The sequence below is a fragment of the Erinaceus europaeus genome, chromosome 15 (assembly GCF_950295315.1).
Source record: "Erinaceus europaeus chromosome 15, mEriEur2.1, whole genome shotgun sequence".
NCBI classification, from domain to species: domain Eukaryota; kingdom Metazoa; phylum Chordata; class Mammalia; order Eulipotyphla; family Erinaceidae; genus Erinaceus; species Erinaceus europaeus.
In genome coordinates this window covers 17422513-17445402 of record NC_080176.1, presented here as the reverse complement: position 1 = coordinate 17445402, position 22890 = coordinate 17422513, and the positions used below count along the sequence as shown (strand labels likewise).

General features: G+C 49.4%; 1 protein-coding gene across 2 annotated transcripts in view; it reads right to left on the bottom strand.

Annotated features, from left to right (window-relative positions):
• The window catches only part of CPPED1 (calcineurin like phosphoesterase domain containing 1), a 68284-nt gene extending 46693 nt beyond the window's left edge, over nt 1-21591 (bottom strand). For both annotated transcript variants that reach the window (XM_007529534.3, XM_060172949.1), the window contains exon 1: nt 21423-21591. In XM_007529534.3, coding sequence (XP_007529596.2) covers nt 21423-21492 — 70 coding nt within the window. In that variant the 5' untranslated portion in view covers nt 21493-21591. The remainder of the gene's footprint in view (nt 1-21422) is intronic.
• Nucleotides 21592-22890: the final 1299 nt, after the last annotated feature.

Below are 22890 nucleotides of genomic sequence, written 5' to 3'. Positions count from 1 at the left end.
GGGCGGGTGGTAGCATACTTGGTTACACATAGTACTAAGGATCTGGGTTTGAGCCCCCGATCCCCTCCTGCAGGAGGGTCATTTCATGAGTGGTAAAGCAGGTCTGCAGGTGTCTATGTTTCTCTCCCTCTCTCTTATCTCCTCCTCTCTCAATTTCTCTCTGTCCTATCCAATAAAATGGAAAAAAATGGCTGCCAGGAGCAGTGGCTTCGTAGTGCTGGCACTGAGCCCCCAAGATAACCCTGGAGGCTAAATAAATAAACAACAACAACAAGAAACTATGGGATATATATTCCATGGAATACTACTCTGCAATCAAAAAATATGGTATTGTGTCCTTTAGGACAAAACGGACGGAACCGGAGGTGGTTATGCTTAGTGAAATAAAGAGATGAAAGGGGAGTCAAGCAGTAGTGCAGCGGGTTAAGTGCAAGGACCAGCATAAGGATCCCGGTTCAAGCCCCCGGCTCCCCACCTGCAGGGGAGTCACTTCATAAGTGGTGAGGCAGGTCTGCAAGTGTCTATCTTTCTCTCCCCCTCTGTCTTCCCCTCCTCTCTCCATTTCTCTCTGTCCTATCCAACAACAACGACATCAGTAACAACAACAATAACTACAACAATAATGAAAAACAACAAGGGCAACAAAAGGGAAAATAAATAAATATTTTTAAAAAATTTTTTTAAAAAGAGATGAAAGACAACGACCGCATGGTTTCACTCACATGAGGAACCTAGAGAGATGAAACACATGGACTAGCAAAATCAGAAAACAAAGCAGAGGTAAACAAACTCTCTTGAGACTTGTGGGAACTCAGGGGGTTACTGTCGGGTGGCTGGGGGCACAGAAGTTGGAGGGTGGTGATGTGGAAGTGTACCCTGAAACCTTACAATCTTATAAACCTCTATTAGTCACAAATTTTTTTTTAAAAATGGGTTAAAAAGGGAAGCCCCCAAACTGAAAGCTGTGGGAGGTGCTACACTAAGAATGGCGACAAAGTAAAGTGCATCAGGCACGGGAGTGCCAAGCTCAGTGCCACCTCCCTGCTGTTCCGCTCTGAAGCTCTGGCTTGTCTGGTAGGAAACGGTGCAGAAATGTTTTCATGAAATGTGTCAATGAGAAAAATGTAAAAAAAAAAAAACAAAAAAAACTGGCACAACAGGGACCCAGATTCAAGCCCTTGGTCCCCACCTGCGGGGTTGGGAAGGAAGGCTTTACCAAACGTGAAGCAGGGTTGTAGAAGGGGTCTCTCTTTCTCTCTCCCCTCTGGATCCTTCTCTGTCTCTATCTAAAACAAATAAATAAAAATGTAGGGGCCAGGCAGTGGTGTACCAGGTCAAGCGCACATAGTGTGAGGTGCAAGGCCAGGCGCAAGGATCCCAGTTAGAGACCCCAACTCCCCACCTGCCAAGGGGTCACTTCACAAGCAGTGCAGTAGATCTACAGATGTCTGTCTTTCTCTCTCCTTCTCTATATTCCTTCCCCTCTCAACTGCTCTGTCTTAGCCAAAAAAATAAAAATAAAATAGCCTCCAGGAGCAGTGGATTCATGGTACAGGCACCAAACCCCAGCAATAACCCTGGAGGCAAAATAAATAAATAAAACAAAATAAAATTGTTTAAAAAAAAAAAGAAGAGAAAAAATGGGAAATCGATGTTAACCTTTACAAGGCATCAGAAGAAGTGAGGGCTACTGGCAGGAGTGGGCTATGTGTGCACGTGGGGGGGGGGGGGTGCTTTAGGCTCTTGGGAAGGGCACTGGAGCCCTGGAAGTGAAATGATCAGGGTTTGCTCTTCTGGTTGCCCCTGTGGGCCGGGCCCAAGGCCTCTAGACTGGGGCTCTGCCCTCCACTGTCCTCTGCCAGGGCCTGACTCAGTTGAGCTGGAATGCTCTGTGGGCAGCATCTCTCGTGGACTCTGTATGAGTGGGGGCTAGGGCTGGGGCGAGGGGCAGAACACTCTCCAGCTAAAACATTCCCTGGAGGAGCAATATTGAGAAGTCTGATAGTCCTCTGCCAGAGCAAGACCAGGTCCCAATCCCCTAGAACAACAAACAAACAAAGCACCCTGGAACCTTCTTATCTCTGTTTGACTCAACTGCTCACCCAGAATGTGTTGACTGGGGACCCACTGTTTCTGAGCCCCCAGAGAGGGGTGCAGGGGTCAAGGCTTGGCCCAGTGGTAGAGGGGGAATGGGACACACAGGCCATAGGCTCTGATAGCAACCCTGACGTCAGAGGCCCAGCCTGGGAGCTCAGGGCCTCTAGGGCTCAAGGAGGAAGTGGTGGCCATGCTCAGAGAAACACAGCTCCAGACCCTTGGCTTTCAGGACCGGGGGCGGGGAGGTTGACCTGATTAAACCCAGGGCCACCCTCTCCACCCGGGGGTAGCTTGCCTTTGCCTCAGAGTGAACCCCAGGTGCTGGGCCTCAACCCCTCTTTCGAGCTACTCCTGGGTACCTCCAGCACCTACAAACACCTCAGCTCCTAATCACTGAGCCCCAGCTGTGTGGCAGGAAGGCCCTGAGCTCAATAGGAGTAGAGCCTGAGGCTCCTGATTCAATCCCCGACCGTGCACATACCAGAGTGTGACACTCTCTCCACCTCATATAAAATCAACACATGAATAATAATAATAATAGGCTGGGCTGTGGCACACTAGGCTAAGAACACACGTTATTATGTGCAAGACCCTGGGTTCAAACCCCCAGCCCCCACCTGCAGAGGGGGAGTTTCATGAGCTGTAAAGTAGGTCTGCGGGTCTCTGTCTCTCTCTGCCTCCCTCCCAATTTCTCTCTATCCTAATATAAGGAAAATAATAATACTAACCGGAAACTGCGTGAAGACAGGCGTGATTCTGGCTTATGGCCTCAGAGTGTGCACAAGCCCCAATCATGACTCTGCACACATGCCTGTGTGCACCTTCCTGCATGCCAGTCACACCCAGCCCAGTGACAAAGCCATCGGAGATGGAACCGATCAGGTTGGAAAGAAGCCTGACTTGCCCCTGGCTCTGGCCTTGCCCTCACACTACAGGCACACTCTGAGCGACTGGTTGGTGAAGGCAGCTGGGAGGGGCATGAGGGAAGCCGAAAGAGCCCAGCCCAGCTGACTGCCCGGCCTAGCCCTCCACACCCGCAGCCTCAGATCCCAGGTGGAAGCTGCTCACTGAGGTCCAAGTGTAGCTCCGAACTCCCAGGTTCTGACTTCTGTCCACACAGCCTCAGACAGCTGCAGGTCAGCCACCAGAGGTCAGAGAGGCGGCAAGAATAGTGCACTGCTCTGCCATGTGTGTGACCAGCTTCAAGTCTGGCCCCTCACCATGTTGAAGGAATCTTTGATGCTGTGATTGTTCTCAATCTCTCTCTCTGCCTCTCTTGAGATGCAACTTCGCTCCTGTGAGAATGTCAGACATCAGAAACGACAGCAACAACAAATGCTGGAGAGGTTGAAGGCGTAGGAACTCTCCTGCACTGCTGGTGGGAATGTCAATGGGTCCAACCCCTGTGGAGAACAGTCTGGAGAACTCTCAGAAGGCTAGAAATGGACCTGCCCTATGATCCTGCAATTCCTCTCCTGGGGATATATCCTAAGGAACCCAACACATCCATCCAAAAAGATCCGTGTACACATATGTTCTTAACAGCACAATTTGTAATAGCCAAAACCTGGAAGCAACCCAGGTGTCCAACAACAGATAAGTGGCTGAGCAAGCTGTGGTCTATATACACAATGGAATACCACTCAGCTGTTTAAAATGGTGACTTCACCTTCTTCACCTCATCCTGAAGGAATCATATTAAGTGAGATAAGCCAGAAAGAGAAGGAAGAATATGGGATGAGAAATAAGAAAAAGGGGAAACACAAAGCAGAACATGGACTGAATTTGGTGTATCGCACCAACATAAAGGATAAGGGGTGAGGGGAGCTCTCAGATCCCGGTGCAAGATGCTGGGGGTGGAGGGGTGGCGGAGTGTGTTTTTCAGAACACTGAGAAATTGTGCACATGTACCAGCTACTGTATTTACTGTTGACTGCAAGCCATTCATCCCAATAAAAATTAAAAATAAGAGCTATGAGTTGGCATCATGAGGACTCCACTGTGTGTCCAAGGTCAGTGGTGAGTTTCACTTCTCTGTTACTTGCATCGTCATAACTCTCCACCCACACCCCCAGCCGGGCTTTGGGCCCTGGGCCTGATTCTCGGGCTGTGTGCAGAGCTGTTCAGATGGGACAAGTTCATCAGAACCCCGTGGGGAGATAAGTGCTACCTCAAGTTCGGCACATGAATCAGCCTTCCATAGTGAGAGGCCTTGAGAAACCGTTTTCCACAGCAAATCTTTTCTGTTTTTGTTTTTTAATTAATTTATTTATTTTCCCTTTTGTTGCCTTTGTTGCACAGCAAACCTTTTTAACACATGTGGCTTCCTGCAAAAGAGTCTGGGTATTAGTGAAGCTGGAAGTCCTTGGAGACATTAAAAATAAATCTTCAGTTATTGCTTGTTTACTTAACCAAGACTTGGGTGGAATCTCAATTTTACGTTGACAAGGTGCAGAATAAATAGATCTGACCTAACGTGAGCGACAGCTCACACAGCAGCACCCACTCTGCTGCGAGAGGCTCTGTGTTCTCCGAGGCACCTGGATCCGCATCAAGGTCCCCCGGCAGGAAAGCTTGGGGTCTTTGCTCTCATTTCAATTTGATTCAAGGCTGAATGAAAGCTATTGGAGGTGTGCACCACTTAGTTCCAGGGGGAGGAATGTTTGCAGATTCCTATTTGCTGTGCCCCTGGAGAGGGGAAGCTTTTACAGCACGAAGATGAACTCTCAGGAGTATATGCATGACCTAGGACGCGAATATAACAGCACGTGGCTGACACCTTCAGGAGCCAGGAGGGTTCCGGCGCCTTTCTGTGTCTGCTCAGTCCTGTCCGGGCAACCCAGGTCACACACCTTTGGAAACTGAGGTCCATTCCTCATGCCCCACTATACCACCAGACACGCAGAAGTTTATGAGGCACACACAAGAAGAAAGCATTTTTTTTTCTTAGTCAAAGAAAAAAAATTTTGACTGCAGGGCAGGGGTGACAGCATAATGGTTCTGCATATGACTTTCATGCCTGAGGCTCTGAGATCCCAGGTTCAATCCCTAGAACCACCATAAGCCAGAGCTCTGGGTGTATGTGGTTGTGTGTGTATGTGTTGTTCTCTCTGTTTCTCTGTCATTAAAATAAAGTAAATACACCTTCTACACCCCATAAATAATTTTGGTCCATACTTTCAGAGGGGGAGAAATGTTAGGAGAAGATGACCAGAGGACTCTGAACTCCAATTCCATCAGGACCCAGAGAGAAAAGAGGAAAGAAAAAGGGCACTCAGAAGTAGTAACAGTTGTAGGTGCGACTTAGAAAGGAAGAGAAGACAAGACCATCGGGAATAAAAAGGGCAAATACATATAAAGAGAGATACAGAAATCATAGACAACCCATGTCTGTGACCTTGGAGAACTATGCAGTTTCCAATAGAGGGAATGGGGACAGAGAACTCTGCTGGTGGGAACAGTGTGGAATTATACCCCTGTTGTCTCAAAATTTTGTATATCAGTATTAAATTACTAATAAAAAAAAAGAAAGAAAGAGAAATAAGGTGATTTTTAAAAAATGAGACAAGTTTAATGGTAGGTTGAAGCACACAGAGATATAGAATTGTCTGGGGAGGGGGGAGATAGGAGTCAGGAAGAAGACATGGAGAGGGGGGCAGGGCTGCTCCCCACTCCCCCCCAGGCTACAGGGGGGAGGCAGATGCAAGGGCAGAGCCTCTGGTCGGTCCCAGAGCAGGGCATTGGCACCTGCCTCCTAGCCTGTCTGCGGATGAGGTGTGTGCAGACTCAAGAGAGAAGTGCTGGCCTCCGGCTCCTGCAGGAAGTGTTCTCCGGAGGCTGTGAGGTGTTAGATCACAGACAGATGGTGATCCTGGGGGTTTGCTGTGCTCCTAAGGGTGACTCAGCTGGGCCTGGTTTGGTGTTTGTGATCTGTGATCTGCCTCTTTTCTTTGCCATGCTCTGGTCCCTGGCTATCTCCGGCTCAGGTGTCTGGCCCTAAACATTTCTTGGTGTTACCCAGGACTATCTGAAGGGGAGGCTTTCAAAAGTCAGTCAGGATTCTTGGTAAGAAGTCCAGTGGTCTGGCAGGTGGTGCAGTGGCTAGAATGTTGGAGGCGTGGGGTCTTGAGTTTGATCCCCAGCATAGTGCAGGCCAGAGTGATGCTCTGGGTCTCTTACTCACATTCACTCATTCTCTCTCTCCTCTCTCTCTCTCTCTCTCTCTCTCTCTCTCAGTTTCTGTTGTTAAATTCGGGGGCTGCAGCTGGCCAGGCTAGCTTCGCGGTGGCAGACAGAGACAACCAGAGACAGAGACTCGGGGACACACGGCTGGGCTGAGAAGCTGCAGTTTAATCTTTATTCACGAACAGGCAAATCACCACACCATGTGCTTCCCCATCATTCTCCCTCTGCCGCTGCTGCTGGGACTCTGCCGGTCCTTAGCATAGGGGGCAGGGAGAAAGCGGGGCGTGAAACTAGCAAGGGGCAAACCAATTCTTCTCAGAGGTCGGGGGGAAGGGAACATACCAACAATTCCCCCTTCTGTTTTTAACTAAATGACCACAGTATCAGGGGTGTGGGGTGAACAGAAACCTATATCGTACAGGCATTTTCAAAAAAGAAACTGGCACAAACATAGAGAAACATGTAAGCGAGTAACAAGAACCAGTGTGCTGCCAAGGGAGGGCCTGAGGGGGGCCATTTTTTTGTCTCTGTGGGCAAAAGTTTATCAGCTTAAAAAAAAAACATTTCCTGCCTCTGGGGGGCGTACTTGCCTTGACGGGCATTTTATAGCATGGGGGCGGGGAACGGCCTAGAGTCCCAAAGGCAGCTGGCTGCAGTCAGTGTTTGCTGTCTTGATGGGGGATGTCAGCCATCGGAATTCTGCTTTTTTGTAGAGAACTTGACAGCTGCAATTTACTTACTATGAAACAAAACTTGTCATTAGCATAACCATAGCGCAATCTAATGTTTCTAATTGAGAAGGAATTTGAGACTTTCACATATCAACAATGTCTTTTTAACCTTTTGTTACACCCATTCAAGATGGAGACACACCCTAGGTGTGCACAAGTTTTGTTTTGACCAACTTAGTTAAAATATATTGATTGTTAACTAAGTTTTACCTCAGACTTTAAATGTAAGTTAATTTTATCTTTATGAGAATTACGTTGAAAACCTTTTTCATTTAACTTTGTCTGGTAAGAATATAGCCTTAAAGTTACATTTTTAACCTTAATGTTACCAAACTTTAAACACACACATACACATGGTCTTCAATATACAAGGAGAGAAACTTTTGTTACGAAGACATGTCATTTTAAACACGAATTTAGATCTGTACTGTCTTAGTTGTTGGGGGGCTCACCATCCGGAGGTGGCCTCCCGTGCAGCTCCACTTCTAGGAATCGTAGGTTGCGATCTTTGCACGAATCTCTGAGTATTCTAGCTCGTCTGCCTTCAGACCCAAGCTGGAGATCTTGGCCAGGGGGCGCCCAAGGTCTCCGTGGGGACCGGGATCTGTCCAGACTTCATAGCACGAGGGCGGGCGGGCCAGCCGTGCAGAAGGCGTGGGCCGAGGTGCCCCGGGGTGGCGGCCAGGATAGGCTGCTGTGGCCCTGCCCCATGGCCCTGCCATGTCTGCTGCCCTGCTCCCAGAGGCCGAGCAGTGTGGAGGGAGCCCACGCCCAGTGCCCCGCGCCACGCGGCGGAAAGCCGGCTCCTGCGGGCTGGCATTGGGCAGAAACCACAGAGTGGTCCAGAGATAAATGTTCCAGAAACAGCAAAACAGTCTAGTGAAAAAAGGGCATATGCCTCTGGAGATCTCTTCACAAGCAGAAGAGAAGGCCATAGTGCATAGGTAGCCAAATTGTCTTCACTTATCTGAGAGATGCGCAGGTCCGGTCCCACATTGTAGGCGCCATATGTTGTTAAATTCGGGGGCTGCAGCTGGCCGGGCTAGCTTCGCCGTGGCAGACAGAGACAACCAGAGACAGAGACTCGGGGACACACAGCTGGGCTGAGAAGCTGCAGTTTAATCTTTATTCACGAACAGGCAAATCACCACACCATGTGCTTCCCCCATCATCCTCTCTCCGCCACTGCTGCTGGGACTCTGCCCGTCCTTAGCATAGGGGGCGGGGAGAAAGCGGGGCCCGAAACTAGCAAGGGGCAGACCAATTCTTCTCAGAGGTCGGGGGGAAGGGAACATACCAACAAGTTTCTTCTTTTTTTTATTATCTTTATTTATTGGGTAGAGACAACCAGAAGTCAAGAGAGAGGCAGAGAGACACCTGCAGCTGCTTCACCACTCGCAAAGCTTTCCTCCTGGAAGTGGGGACCGAGGGCTCGAATCTGGGCCCTTGCACACTATAACAGGTGCACTCAACTAAGTGCACTTCTGACCGGCCCTCTCTCACTCTCATCTCTTTCCCCTTGTTAATAATGATGGGGGGGGGTGGGAGGGTATGGAAGAGGGCTGGAGAGACAGCATAATGGTTCTGCAAAAAGACTTTCATTGCCTGAAGCTCTGAGCTCCCAGGTTCAGTCCCCAGTACCACCATTAGGCAGAGCTGAGCAGTGCTCTGGGAAAAAATGGAAGAAGGAGGAAAAGAAGGAGAAAGAGGAAAAGGAGGAGGGGGAGGAGAAGGAGGAGAAGGAGGAGAAGGAGGAGAAGAAGAGAAGAAGGAAGGAGGAAGGAAGGGAAGAAAAAAGAGAGAGACTGACAGAAAAAATAGAAGGAGAGGAACGATTTCCCAAGACTTGCCTGCTAGAAAGTGGCTTGGTGGTACAAGCATAGGACATACAGGCAGAAGATAACAAGCTTGATCTGCGGCATTAATATGCCAACATTATGCTCTGGTTCTCTCTCTTTCTTCAGTAAATAAGTCTTGTTCAAAACAAAGTTTCAAGAATCCCCAAATCCCAAATTCAAGGTAAGAGTCCCAGTGGGAAATCCTTTAGTAAATGAGATCCATCTGACCAGGAGAAGAAGCAGCAGCCAAAGAAACAGGACATACGCAAAGGGCTAATCACCAAAAAAGATAAAGAGCTCACAACATGCAGCAACCGAAAAACAAACTGTCCCATTAAAAATGGGGAGGGGAGGCCAGGTGGTGGCGCGAGTTAAGAGCACATGGCACGAAGCACACAAACCAGTCTAAGGATCCTGGCTTGAGCCCCCGCCTCCCCACCTGCAGGCAGGGGGGTCATTTCAGAAGCAGTAAAGCAGGTCTGCAGGTGTCTGTCTTTCTCTCCCCCGACTCTGTCTTGCCCTCCTCTCTCAATTTCTCTCTGTCCTATCCAACAACAACAGCAACGACAACAATAACAAGAATACCAACAACAAGGGCAACAATAATGGAGAAAGATGGCCTCCAGGAGCAGTGGATTCATAGGGCAGGCACCGAGCCCCAGCGATAACCCTGGAGGCAAAAAAATTAAATTAAAAGAAAGAAAAGAAAAGAAAATGGGTAGAGGACACAAACAGAATTTCCACCATAAATATCAAGATGGCCAACAGACATTGAAAAAAAAAAGAAAAGAAAAAAACACGTTTGAAGGCACTGATTATCAGAGCAATGTGAATCAGGACAAGAGTGAGAGACCACTTGCCACCTGTGAGAAGGTCACACACATTAGAAAAGATGAAAACAAGTGCTCGTGAGGATGTGGGGGGGACAGGAGCCCGTTGACACTGCCGGTGGGGATGTAGATGGGACCCATCCCTGAGAAAATACAGCCTAGAAACTGCTCAGTGTTGTGACGCAATATACCAGCCGACCATAGGACAGCACACAATGATCTGCACAGACGCACAGAATTGTGGGTGGGGACGATCTGCGTAAGCCCACAAAGGATTGTGGGTGGAGTGAAGAGACTTAATAGCACAGCCAGCCAGTAGTCCTGTTTCTTTGGCTGCTGCTTTTTCTCCTGGTCAGATGGATCTCAGCTGAGGTGCTAGAGGTGTCTGCCATGGCTGCCTGGTGTCGGGCATTAAGCCAGCTCCCCCCCGATCCATCCTGCATTCCTGATACTATGGCCTATTTACATAATCATAGGTTTGCCTGAAAGATCCCCACCCATTCCATTCCTTTGATCTATCTTTAAGACCCTCCCAGCCTGCAGGGTCACATTAATCCCACCAGTTAAAAACTCTCGCAACAGTTGCTAAGGAAGCTTCTACCTTCCCAGCCTGCTTTTGCCTTTCTCCACTCCCTTTCCTAGCCATTTCCGGTTCAGACTTGCCACTTCAGGTTCTATCCTGTAAAAGCGTTGTCTCTCTGTTCAATAAAGACATTGCATTACCACTCCGCCATGAGTTCAAGACTCTCTCTCCTGTGTCGCTGAGTGAGTAGCAGCCCAGGCTGGCTCCGGTCGAGTTCTCTCCAACCCAGAGAGCACATGCCCGGGAAGAGGCACCCCCACGCTAGCCCGGCAGCCTGGGAACTGGACACGTGTGACTTTCCTTGCCAGTCCACTCTAGACTCTACTCTACAGCCATGAGTAACCTCTATCTCTGCTGATAATTGTTTATCTCATGGGGCTGAACTTCATGGGCTTTATGGGCCTAGTATAGTCTCAACCACAATTATCTGCTGATAACTGCTTATTTTGCAGTACTGAAATATCTGTCCTATACCCTAATAAAACTTTGATTTATTTAAACCCACTCCCAGCCGCCCCACAGCTGAATTCACTATGCACCATAGCTGCAGCAAAATTTTTTTGTTTTGTTTTTTGTTTTGTTTTGTTTTGTTACCAGAGCACTGCTCAGCTCTGGCTTATGGTGGTGCGGGGGACTGAACCTGGGACTTTGGAGCCTCAGGCCTGAGAGTCTCTTTGCATAAACATTATGCTAAACCCCCTGCCTGAAAATCCTTTAATTTTATTTACAACAGTTCAGAACCATAGGATCCAGCAGTTCCTCTCCCAGCCAGGGATGTATACAGAAAGACAGAAGCACATTTCTGAAGAGATCTATACAGCACAGTTGAGATTAGCCAAAAGGTTGAAACAACCCACAAGAGTTGAGTGAGTGGATAATAAAGTTGTGACAGAGGTAGACCAGAAAATGCCACTCAGCTGTAAGAGATGACGCGGATATTTCATTCTCACCTGCCACATCCTGCACAGAACTTGGAGGAATCATGTTAAGTGCAATAAACCAGGAGGAATCCCAACAGACCTCACACACATGTGGGACTTATGCGAGCGAGGAAGGGAGGAAGGGAGGGTGGAATGCAGACTAGTTAAGGTCTTTCACAGCAGAGCCAAGGGAGGCAGAAAGGGGCTGAAAAGGGGAGCTGGTGACCCAGGACACAATGGCAGAGGAAGACTGCAATTGCTGATGGGTTTGTTGTGCAGACACTTAATCACTGAGAGATAAGAAACTGTACACATGTGACAACAACTGTCATAATCAACCACTTTACAATAAAGTGATTTTTCATTTTATTGATTGATCGACTTCTGGCTGATGGTAGTGGCCCGGATTGAACTTCAGAGCTCAGAGCACAGGCCTGACAGTCGTTTTGTAGAACCATGATGTTGTCACTCTGAACCATGATTTTTTTTTTTTAAGTACAACAGATAGCTCGTTATTGTTTTTCTAAAGTTGATAAAAGCATACAAACAGGGAGCCTAACTGGTGACTTAGTGACTCTGACAAGGACCAATGCAAATTCTGAGATAAGCTCATGATTTGGAGAATGACTCAGAGAATGAAGTGCGATTGATTTATATTACATGAAAATTGCATCTCTGAGATGGCATCAAAACAAGGCCATAATTTATAGTCTTTTGAAGCATTTGACACTAACTTCTGATCATGTCAATAGGGGACTGAGTACTACTATATCATCAAGCATTTGATCTGACTGAAACTTGCTTTGCATAGGAATATCCACAAGTACATTTTCTATGTCAGTTTTTTTTTTTTTTAAAGAAATGATTTGCTTATTTCACATGATCAAGATGAAAAAGAGAAGGGGAAGACCAGACCACCTCCTGGGCACATACAGTGCCTAGGATCAACCTCCGGTGTGCAAACCCAATGCCCTCTAACAGTTGAACTATGTCCCTGGCCACTATGTGAACTTTGTAAACGAATTCAAAAGACGGTGTAATGGGGCCAAGCAATGGCTCACACAGTACAGTGCACAGGTGACCATGTGTGAGCACCCAGATTCAAGCCCCTTGTCATCACCTACAGGGGAAAGCTTCAGACGTGGTGGAGCAGTACTGCAGGTGCCTCTTCTGTGTGCCTGCCATTTATTTTCCAGTTTTGTTGCCCTTGTTGTTGTTATTATTGTTGTTGCTGTTGGATAGGACAGAGAGAAATCAAGAGGAGGGGAGAAAAGAGGAGGAAGAAAGATAAGACACCTGCAGAGCTGTTTTACCGCCTGTGAAGTGACCCTCCCCCGCCGCAGGTGGGGAGCCAGGGGCTTGAACTGGGATCCCTGCGCCGGTCCTTGTGCTTCGTGCCATGTGCACTTAACCCGTTGTGCTACCGCCTGGCCCCCTCCTTTTTAAATTTTATTAGATAGGACAGAGAGAAATTGAGAGAGCAACGGGAGACAGAAAGAGGGAAAGACAGACACCTGCAGACCCTCTTCACTGCCTGTGAAGTTCATCCCCTGCAGGTGGGGAGAGGGGGCTCGAATCCAGATGCATGTGTGTATTCTTTCGCATAGTACTATGTGTGCTTAACTGGATACTAGGTGCACCACTGCCCACCCACCCCCACCTTTTTAAAAAATGTATTTATTTATTCCAGAGAAATATAGGCAGGGAGAGAGAGAAGGAGAAAGAAGCTGACATCACTCTGGTACCTCATGCCTGAGAATCCAATGCTTTATCCACTGAGCCACCCCCCAGATCACTCACTGTCTGTCTGTCTTTCTCTCCTCTATCTCCTTTTCTCTCAAAATCTTTTTTTTTAAAGAAAAAAAAAAAAGGTCACTGTGATGACTGTGATGTGCTGGTGTCATGGGGCATGTGGAAGCTACAGGCTCTTCCGGAAGTGGGTGAGAGCCTCACTGTCCTTCAAGACCGGCTCCTCCTCTGACACCCTGGACAGGACACTGCCACCTCTGTCAACAGCCCAGCATGGTGGCCTGCTGTGCAGACCCCGTGGGCTGAGACTTTGCTGTGTGTGCCCTCCAAAGCGAGCCCCCACCACCTGGGGTCCTCATCACCCCACCCAGCCACTTCCTAAACCCTTGCCCTGGGGCCTGGTGGTAACAGGACCAGTAAGGCATACACATTACTGTGCTCAAGGACCCAGCTTTGAGCCCCCAGTCCCCACCTGCATGGGGAAAGACTTCATGAGTGGCAGGGCAGTGCTGCAGATGTCTCTCTGTATCTCTCTCCCTCCCTCTCTCTGTCTATCAAAAATTTAAAAATAATAAAAAATGGGGGCCAGGTGGGGGTAGATAGCATAATGGTCAAGCAAAGAGACTGTCAAGCCTGAGGATCCAAAGGCCCAGATTCAATCCCCTGCACAGAGCTGAGCAGTGCTCCGATAGAAACGAAACAAAACAAAACAAAACAAAACAAAACAAACAAGGGAAAGAATGTACAAGGACACAGGGGTGAGTTTCACAAGCAGTGAAGCAAGTCTTCAGGTGTCTCTCTTGCTATCTATCTTCTCTCTTCGATCAATTTATCAAATAAAATAGAAAGAAAAAAATGGCCACTGGGAGTGGTGGTTTTGTATTGCAGGCACTGAGCTCTAGCAATAACCTTGGTAGCAATGAAAGCAAAAGGAAAAAAAAAAAAGGGGGATGTTCCTGGGCTGGAGAGACAGCATAATGGTTCTGCAAAAGACTTCCATGACTGAAGTCTGAGGTCCCAGGTTTAATCCCCAGCACCACCACAAGCCAGAGCTGAGCAGTGCTCTTGTCTGTTTCTCTTTTTCTGTATTTTATTATATTTAAATAATATTTAAATGTGGTGACGCAGTATGCCAGCGACCATGGATGGAAGTCCTGACACGGTGCTGACGTCAGCCTCGGCGACAGAGTACCCAGGGGTCTGTGCAGGTGCGTGGGGGACTGTGAACGGATCCAGGCTGTGCTGGTGTCCAAAGGAAAGTACAGCCAGCCGGAACTCGCTCTCTGGCTGCTGCTGCTTCTCCCTTCAGAAGCATCTCAGGGCGGAGGTGCGCCAGGTTCCATCATGGCTGCTTCTCCTGGGAACTGAACATGTGTGACTCTGCTAGCCGGTAAACTTTTAGACCCCTCTACAGCCATGAGTAACCTTTACCAGAGCTGATAATTCTTTATCTTATGGGGCTAAACCTCTGATAACTATATTCAGCTTTATGGACCTAGCGTAGTCTTAACCCTTGCTGATAAGTGCTTATTTTGCCTTTTACCTGTTTCACCCTAATAAACCTTGTATTGTTTAAACCAGTTCCCAGCTCCTGCTGTGAACCCTTTCACACGCAGCAAGCAGCCCCTACTCCCAATCCCTTTTCTTAAGTTAAATAACAACATAAAAAAGAAAAAAGGGGGGGATTTTTTTTTCTAATAAAAATGAGATTGATGCTTTGGGAAGACATAATACTAGAAATCAGGTAAAAAAAAAAAAATATATATATATATATATGGTCACATTAATTAGGGAGAGACAAGTGCACAGGATTTAGAGAGAAAGAGAAGCAGAAACCTCGGATTTTTTCATTCAGGGAGACAGCTCAGCACGTCAGAGCACAAGACTGGCAAGCCTGAGGCCCCAGAGATCCCAGGTTCAGTCCCAGCACCTACAAGGCAGAGCTGAGCAGTGCAACCTCTCCCCTCCTCTTCTCCCTTTCACACACACACACATTCTCTTCCACTATCTCCCCCATAAACATGAGTCAACCTTTATACAAAGGAAGAGGAATAGAGAGAGGAGGTGAGGAAGTGACGGGGTGAGGAAGGAGCAGAGGCAAGAAGTATGGTGTTGGGTGGAGACGCAGGTGGTTGAGCCGCACACATTACAATGCACAAGGACCCAGGTTTGAGTCCCGGGTCCCCATCTGCAGAGAGGGGGAGTTTCATGAGTGACGAAGCAGTGCTCTCTTTCTTTTTCCTCCTTAGTGGGTTTTTAAAGCCTGATAGTTCAGATACCGTCAAAACAAAAAATGCTGCTGCAAAAGAGGGCGTCCAGGAAACTGAGTCGACAGCCTGAAGGATGGCAGGAGGGGTCTGACACCCAGCACACAAAGAACGCTTACAGCTCACTAGTTAAAACCACAAACACACCAATTAAAAACTGGGCAAAGGATCTGAAGAGACACTGCTTCAAAGATGGACAAATGGCCCACAGGTCCAGGAAAGGCTGCTCCGCCCCACCACAGACACACACACAAACCTTTAGCAGCGAGGGAAATACAGCATGGTGACAGTCCCCTTTACAACCATGTGCTCTGCAGCCATCAGACAGACAATAGCAGACGCTGGTCAGGCTGCCCAGAGAGCCGCACCCAGGGGCAGGCAGAATGGCCAGCTTCCTTTAGAAAACAGCCTGAAGGGGCTACTTGCACACACTGTGGGGGGTGAGGCTTCCCAGGTGAGTGGGGGGGGGCATTCACCTTTCACAGACACCTGCAGCAGAGCCACAGAAGCTGAGAGGGCACAGAGGCGGCTGGCAGACGCACACCACACTCCCAGGTGCGCACTGGAACCCATGGGGACAGGGGTTTTTCCTCCCACACCACTACCTCCAATCCTTGCTTTGAGGACTAATCCCCCAGTGTGATGGTATTGACACTGGGGGTGGGGTCAGAGGCGATCAGGTCAGGAGGGTAGGGCCCTCACAAAAGCGATTAGTGGCCTTATAAGAGCCACCTCAGGGAACTGGTAGCCCCCTCCCCAGAAAGTGGGCCCTCATTTAGCAAACCCACCGGCAGCCAGCCTGCAGAACCTGGGGCCGCCCAGCCTCTGGGGGAGTGGCAGGTGGAAGGGAACCAAGATGGCATTCTCTCCCTCTCAGACTGGCTGCATGGGACAAACTGGCCGGCTCAGTCTAGAGGGGCATGCTGGCAGTGCCGTGCGGCTCCAGGGCTTGATCTGAGCCTTGTGACCCATATTAATCGCACCTCTCCTTGTTGTTGTTTGTGCCAGGGTTATCTCTGAGGCTTGGTGTCTACTCAGTGAGGATCCACCGCTGCTGGTTTGCTTTCTTTTTTGGATAGGGACAGAGAGAGATTGAGAGGGAAGGTGGAGAGGTGGAGAGGGGAGCTGGGCGGTGGTGCACCAAGTTAAGTGCATATAGTACTATGCACAAGGATCCAGGTTCAATCTCCATTCCCCACCTGCCGGGGGGATGCTTCACGGGCTGCGAAGCAGGTCTGCAGGTGTCTACCTTTCTCCCTCTCTCTCTATCTCCCCCACCCCTCTATTGAATATTTAAAAAAAAGAAAGAAAAAATGGCCACCAGGAGCAGTGGATTCGTAGTGCTGGCACCAAGCCCCAATAACTGAAGGCAAAAATTAAAATAAATAAATAAATAGGAGAAAGAGATGAGATAAAGAGAGAGAGAGAGACCTGCAGAGCTGCTTCACCGCTCGAGAAGCAGGTGGGAACAGGGGTCTTGAACCTGGGTCCTCATGCACTGGACTGTGTGCACTCACCCAGCTGTGCCACTGCCCAGCCCCAATCACACCTCTTGGACTGGAGGAGACACCAGTCCCTGTATCTTCTCTTGCAAGAAGACTCTGCCTGCTGGGGAGGTGACCCCTTTAGCCCAGGGGCCCTGCAGGCACCGGGCTGGGCGACCCAGGCACCATGGTGGGTCACCACTGAGCTGATGACCTTCTTCCTTCCCTCGATGCCATTTCACGGCTGGTCTGCTCTCCCCGTGGCTCTGTTCAAGCAGAATGCTTCCCAGTTGGTTCACAGCCTCATAGCCAGTCCTACCAGATGCCAACAGCTCCTCTAGCCGTCCTGCCGGAGGTCACCTCACAGCCACACCCATCCCTCTGCCCCCAGGGCACCTGTGTCCACCCCACCTGCCCAGCTCCCTGCTCCCAGTCCTGTTTCTCTTGTCCTGGGTGTGTCCAGTGGCCTTCCTCCTCTTCCTGCCCTGCCCCCTCAATGCCAACAGGGTCTGAACCAGGTACACACAGCTTGGGCCCCAGTGGTGCCCCAAAGATGCAACTACCCAGGGCAACCCCCATCAGACCTGAGTTTACCCCCCACCAATGTGAGCTGACAGCCCCACCAGCAGCCAACACCCCACTCCCCTGCCCGCAAAGGCTGTCAGAGGCCCCAGGGGGTGAGGGTTCATCTTGTGCCAAAATCCTTCTTGAGGGACAGGGAGCTCACAGCAAAGGAAACAGGGTCTCACACTCTGCCAGAGGGCACAGCAGGCGGGAGCACCCCAGTGCAGAGGCTTTGGAAAGGGAGCTTAAGACACAGCGACAGTGGGGGTCACTGAACCCTGCAACCCAGGTCACTCCAGGGTGTCTTCGCCCTTGTGTCCCCCCAAAATATTGGGTGACTGGGTGCCCCATAGGGAGGGGTACCAAAGACAGCTTCAGAGAGAACACTGGGGAGCGGAAACAGGGAAGCAGAGCTGTGCTCACCCCACATGACTGCAGGGGGAAGAGGAAGTGGCTCCCAAGTCTGAGAAGGTCAGAGAAAAGCAGCAACCTTCAGGAGGGGAGGACCCGGCCGGCCTGGGCACCCCGGCACTCTAGGTCTCTCTCCTTTGGGCCTCTCACAGCCCCCCCACCAACCTTGGCTGAACCCTCTGGGAAGCCAGATGCAAGAAGCCCCCAGGAGAGGGATTTCCTGAGCCACATGGGAGGAGAAGTGACCTGGGGACATGGAAATGAGTGACCTAAGCCGCTCTGACCAGCACAGACAAGTCCCCAAACCGCAGGCTGAAACATGCACAGAGCAGGAGTTGAAGCCAGTTAAGCACACACGTTACAGTGCACAGGGACCCAGGTTCAAGCCCACGCTTCCCACCTGCAAGGAGGAAGCTTCATTGGCAGTAAAGCAGAGCTGCAGGTCTGTCTCTCTCTCTCTCACCTCTATCTCCATTTTCTCATTCAGTTTCTCTCTATATAGCCAATGAAATAAATCTTAAAAATAAATGTAGGGGGTCGGGCGGTAGCACAGCGGGTTAAGCGCAGGTGGCGCAAAGCGCAGGGACCGGCCTAAGGATCCCGGTTTGAGCCCCTGGCTCCCCACTTGCAGGGGAGTCGCTTCACAGGCGGTGAAGCAGGTCTGCAGGTGTCTATCTTTCTCTCCCCCTCTCTGTCTTCCCCTCCTCTCTCCATTTCTCTCTGTCCTATCCAACAATGATGATATCAGTAACAACAATAATAACTACAACAATAAAACAACAAGAACAACAAAAGGGAAAATAAAAAATAAATAAATTTAAAATATTTTTAATATATATTTTTATTATCTTTATTTATTGGATAGAGACAGGCAGAAATTGAGAGGAAAGGGGGGAGATAGAGGGAGAGAGACTCCTGCAGTCCTGCTTCACCACTTGTGAAGTTTTCCCCCTACAGGTGGGGGCCGGGGGCTTGAACCTAGGTCCTTGCGCACTGTAATGTGTGAACTTAACCAGGTGCGCCACCACCCGGCCCCACTGAAAAAAAAAATTTCTATAATAATATACAAAAAAAAAAAAACCTGCACTTGCTATCCCCCTAGAATGTTCCTCTTCCCCTGTCAAGGGTGGCCAAGAACAGAAAGGTGGAGCCCCAGGCCAGTGTGGCCGAGGGCTGAGCTGAGTGGTGCCCAGGATGGGAATGGCTGCGGAGACAGAGGCCCAGGGCCAAGGCCCTAGGGAGACAGAGGCTGAAGAAAACCATCCTGGCAGGAGTTGTGTGCACAAGAACCGCTGGCAGGCACGACACAAGGCAGCCGTGCAGGGCCAGACCCGCCAGGGCAGCCGGGCAGCTTCCCGGGACCACAGAGCTGGCGGGTGAGGCGCAGGGCGGCAGTCCATTGCCAGTGTCTTCAGCGCCACATGTGCTGGGGGGAGGGGCGCGGGGTGCTTGCTTTTGGTATTCATTTTTGTTTTTCCCAGAGCTCTGCTCAGCTCTAGCTGATGGTGGTGCAGGGGATTGAACCAGGGACCTCAGAGCCTCAGGCCTGAAAGTCTCTTGCAGAACCATTATGCTACATCCCAGCTAGTATTATCTCTCCCTCTCCCTCTCTCCAGCCTAAAACAAATAACACTTGAAAACATCTACTAAGCCAAGACTGTTGAATGCTGGGAGGGAACCTGATGCCAAGAGCAGAGAGCCATGGGGGGGGAGGGGGGAACTGGACAGACCAGGAAGCTGAGCAAATGGCCCTCAGAACCTCTGGGGACTAGCAACACCCCTCCAGCACCGCCAGCACCACCAGCTCTTCTCTCTGAGACAGCAACAAAGCCACCTGGGAGGGTCCAACCCAGCAAAGAGCAGCCCCCCCCCATAGCAAGTCCCCCCATCCTCTGCCCACAACTTGCTGGGCAGATCTCAGAGCATCAGACCCACAGCAGAGAAGCACTTTCAATAAAACCGGGGGCTTCCGCCTCCCTTGCTAGGTCAAAACCCAGGCACCACATGGAAGGCACCACAGCACCCAGGGAAGTTCAACGCTGGTGTGTGTGTGTGTGTGTGTGTGTGTGTGTGTGTGTGTGTGTATCTCTGTCTGCCTGGATGTAAAAGCAGAGTGGTGACATTCTGCAGGCCTGAGTTCTGGCTCTACAAAAAATAAAATAAAATAGACAAAGGATTGCCTATGGGTGAGGAGTAGCTACAGGGCTCTTTCAGGTGTGACGGGCCTGGTGCATGATGGATCTTTTAATTTTTATTTTATTTTATTTACCAGAGCACAGTCCAGTTCTAGTTTATGGTGGTGTGGGGGGTTGAAGCTGGGACTTCAGAGCCTCAGACATGAGAGCCTCTCTGCATAACCATTATGCTATCTATCCCCCGACCCCGACCCATGATGGATCATTCTTACACACACACACACACACACACACATACAGACACGTAAAATAAAACTAAAATGTGTGACTGTATCACAAGTCAATGTTAAATCAATCAAATGCTAAGAAGACACCCCGCTGGATAACTTGGTAAGTAACTGTGATTGTGGAGTATCAAAGGGGAAAAGCTCTTAAAAATAAAAATAATAATAATAATAATAAGAGGTGGTGTACTGCACCAAAGTGAAAGACTCTGAGAAAGAGGGGGGCTTTCAGGTCCTGGTGCAGGATGGTGGAGGGGGGCCTGGGGGGGTGAGACTATTTTATAAAAAACTGAGAAATTTTACACATATACCAACAACTATATTTACTGTTTCCTGTAAACCACTAATCCCCCCAAAAAAAAGGAAGAAAGAGAGAAAGAAAGAATAGCAGAAATGAAGAAGTACCTAGACCCGGGAGGTAGCAGGAGGCGGAGGAGAGGCAGTAGGACCTGGGGGAAGGTGCCCAGTCTCAGCACAGAGGTGAGAAGCTGCACCCTGAAAACTGCAGTGTCCAGCCAGTAAAAAATAACAGAAAAGAAGCAACAGCAGTGGCCACTCGCTACCATGTGCGAGGTCCTGGGTTCAAGATCCCTGTTCCCCACCTGCAGGGGGAAGCTTCAGAGCTGTGAAGCAGGGCTGCAGGTGTGTCTGTCTGTCTGTCTCTCCCTCTCTTATCTTTCCCCTTCTCTCAATTTCCGTCTCTGTGCAATAAAAAAAAGGAAGGGGAGAAATAGAAATAAAATAAAAATGACCTCATCTCTCGAGCACGCAGTATCTTTTTTTTTTTTTCCCTTACCAGGGTTTTTGTTGGGGCTGGGAGCCCTTACAATTCTTCTTCTTTTTACACAGGTTGAGAGACATGAACAAGAGAGACAGAGGAGGACACAGGCAGTGAGAGACAGAAAAGGAGAGAGACAGAAGACAGTGAAGGAGAGACAAAAGAGAGAGACCGTGAAGGAAAGAGGCAGAGGAGAGACAGAGAAGGAAAGAGAAGAGACACCACAGCGGTGGCAGCGTGCGCTCTGCCAGCTGAGCTAGCTCCCGGCGAATATTAATAATCATGCTCATTCTGTTATCGCAACATAACAATTAGAATATTCAGCATTATTTCCCGTTCTGCCGAGGCGGAAGTCACACGCGGCAGCCCGGCTCCCCTCCCCCAGATCAAGTCGAGGTCAGGCCGAGGTCAGCCGAGAGGTCCCACGGCCGGTGCGCTCAGATTGCGGTCCCCCCAGCCCACGGGTGCAGCACCGGAAGTGGTCCGGCGGGAGGCGCGCGCCACCGGGCCGAAGGTTCCGCAGCCCTAACGGCATCATCCCTCCCGGGGCTGGGCGCCGGCCGTACCTGAAGAGAACGCGTCCAGGGTCCTGTCCCGGGCTCTGTGGAAAAGGACCCCCGCCTCCGCCGCCGCCATGGCTAACGAGTTTTGGGGCACACTACTTGGGCGAAAGCGGCGCAAGTCCCACGGTCCAACAGGCTTGGGGGTGTCGCCCTCTGCTCTGGGGCGGAGCGGGGCGGGGCTTGGTTTGCTCCCCTCGAGACTCAACTAGTGCTGCCTGGTAGGGGGCGGGGCAGGATCTGCTGCTCGGGGATCTATTGAGGCGCCTGGGGACTGAATTCGCATTAGAGCAGAGGCACCCACTTTGGGACTCTAGCTCTTGGGGTTTGGCAGGGTCCCTTTCCTAAATAAAACCTGCCAACTTTGCTAAAGACGGAGAGAGTGAGAGAGAGAGCTGCCAGCTTTGCAAAAAGATGAAAGAAATAAAATCAAACAGATTAGGGAACTTCAGATTAGGACTAAAACTATTTGGGAACTATTTATTTATGTTGCTAGATTCTTCTTTCTCTCTCCTTCCTTCCTTTTTTAAATATTTATTTTCCCTTTTGTTGCTCTTGTGTTTTTTTTTATTGTTGTTATTGATGTCGTCGTTGTTAGATAGGACAGAGAGAAATGGAGAGAGGAGGGGAAGACAGAGAGGGGGAAAAAACACAGACACTTGCAGACCTGCTTCATCTCCCCTGCAGTGGGGAGCCGGGGCTCCAACCGGGACTGTAAGCTGGTCCTTGTGCTTTGCACCATGTGCGCTTAACCCGCTGCGCAACCGCCCGACTGGCTCTTTCTTTCCTTCTTTCTCTCTCTCTCTTTCACACTCTCATCATCAGAGCTCTGTGTCTCCATCCCCACCCTCATGGATGACCACTCTAGTTCTCCCACAGTTTTGAAAACAGGTTGATATTTTGTTTTTTCACATGTGTACATTCAGTTCTCTATATTCGTCAAATGAGTGAAACCCTTCTGTAGCCGTCCTTCACCTCCTTACTTGCTTCAGTGAGCATCAACTTCAATTCTATTCACTTTATCCCAAAGGACACAATATCATCCTTTTTTACTGCTGCATAATATTCTGTTGAGTATATGTCCCATCACTTTTTTATCCAACCACCTGTCAAAGGCCATTTTGGTTGTTTCCAATTTTTTTCTGTTGTGAATAAAGCTATAAATTGTAAATCAACATTAGATCACTAATAAAAAAACAATTTTTTAAAAGCTGCTATAATCACAGGTGTGTGTCTCCCTTTGAATCAGTGTTATATCTTTTGAGTGTATGCCTAGCAGTGGAATTGCTGGGTCATATGGCATCTCCACTTGTATCTGTTTAAGGATTCTCCATACTGTTCTCCACAGTAAGTGCTTATGCTGATTTTTTTTTAACTGGGTGCCTGGATTTTTTTTTGGGGGGAGCATATTTTTTAAAATCAAGATCTGAATCACAAACCATATAAGCCCCCCCTCTGAAGTGTACCAATAAGT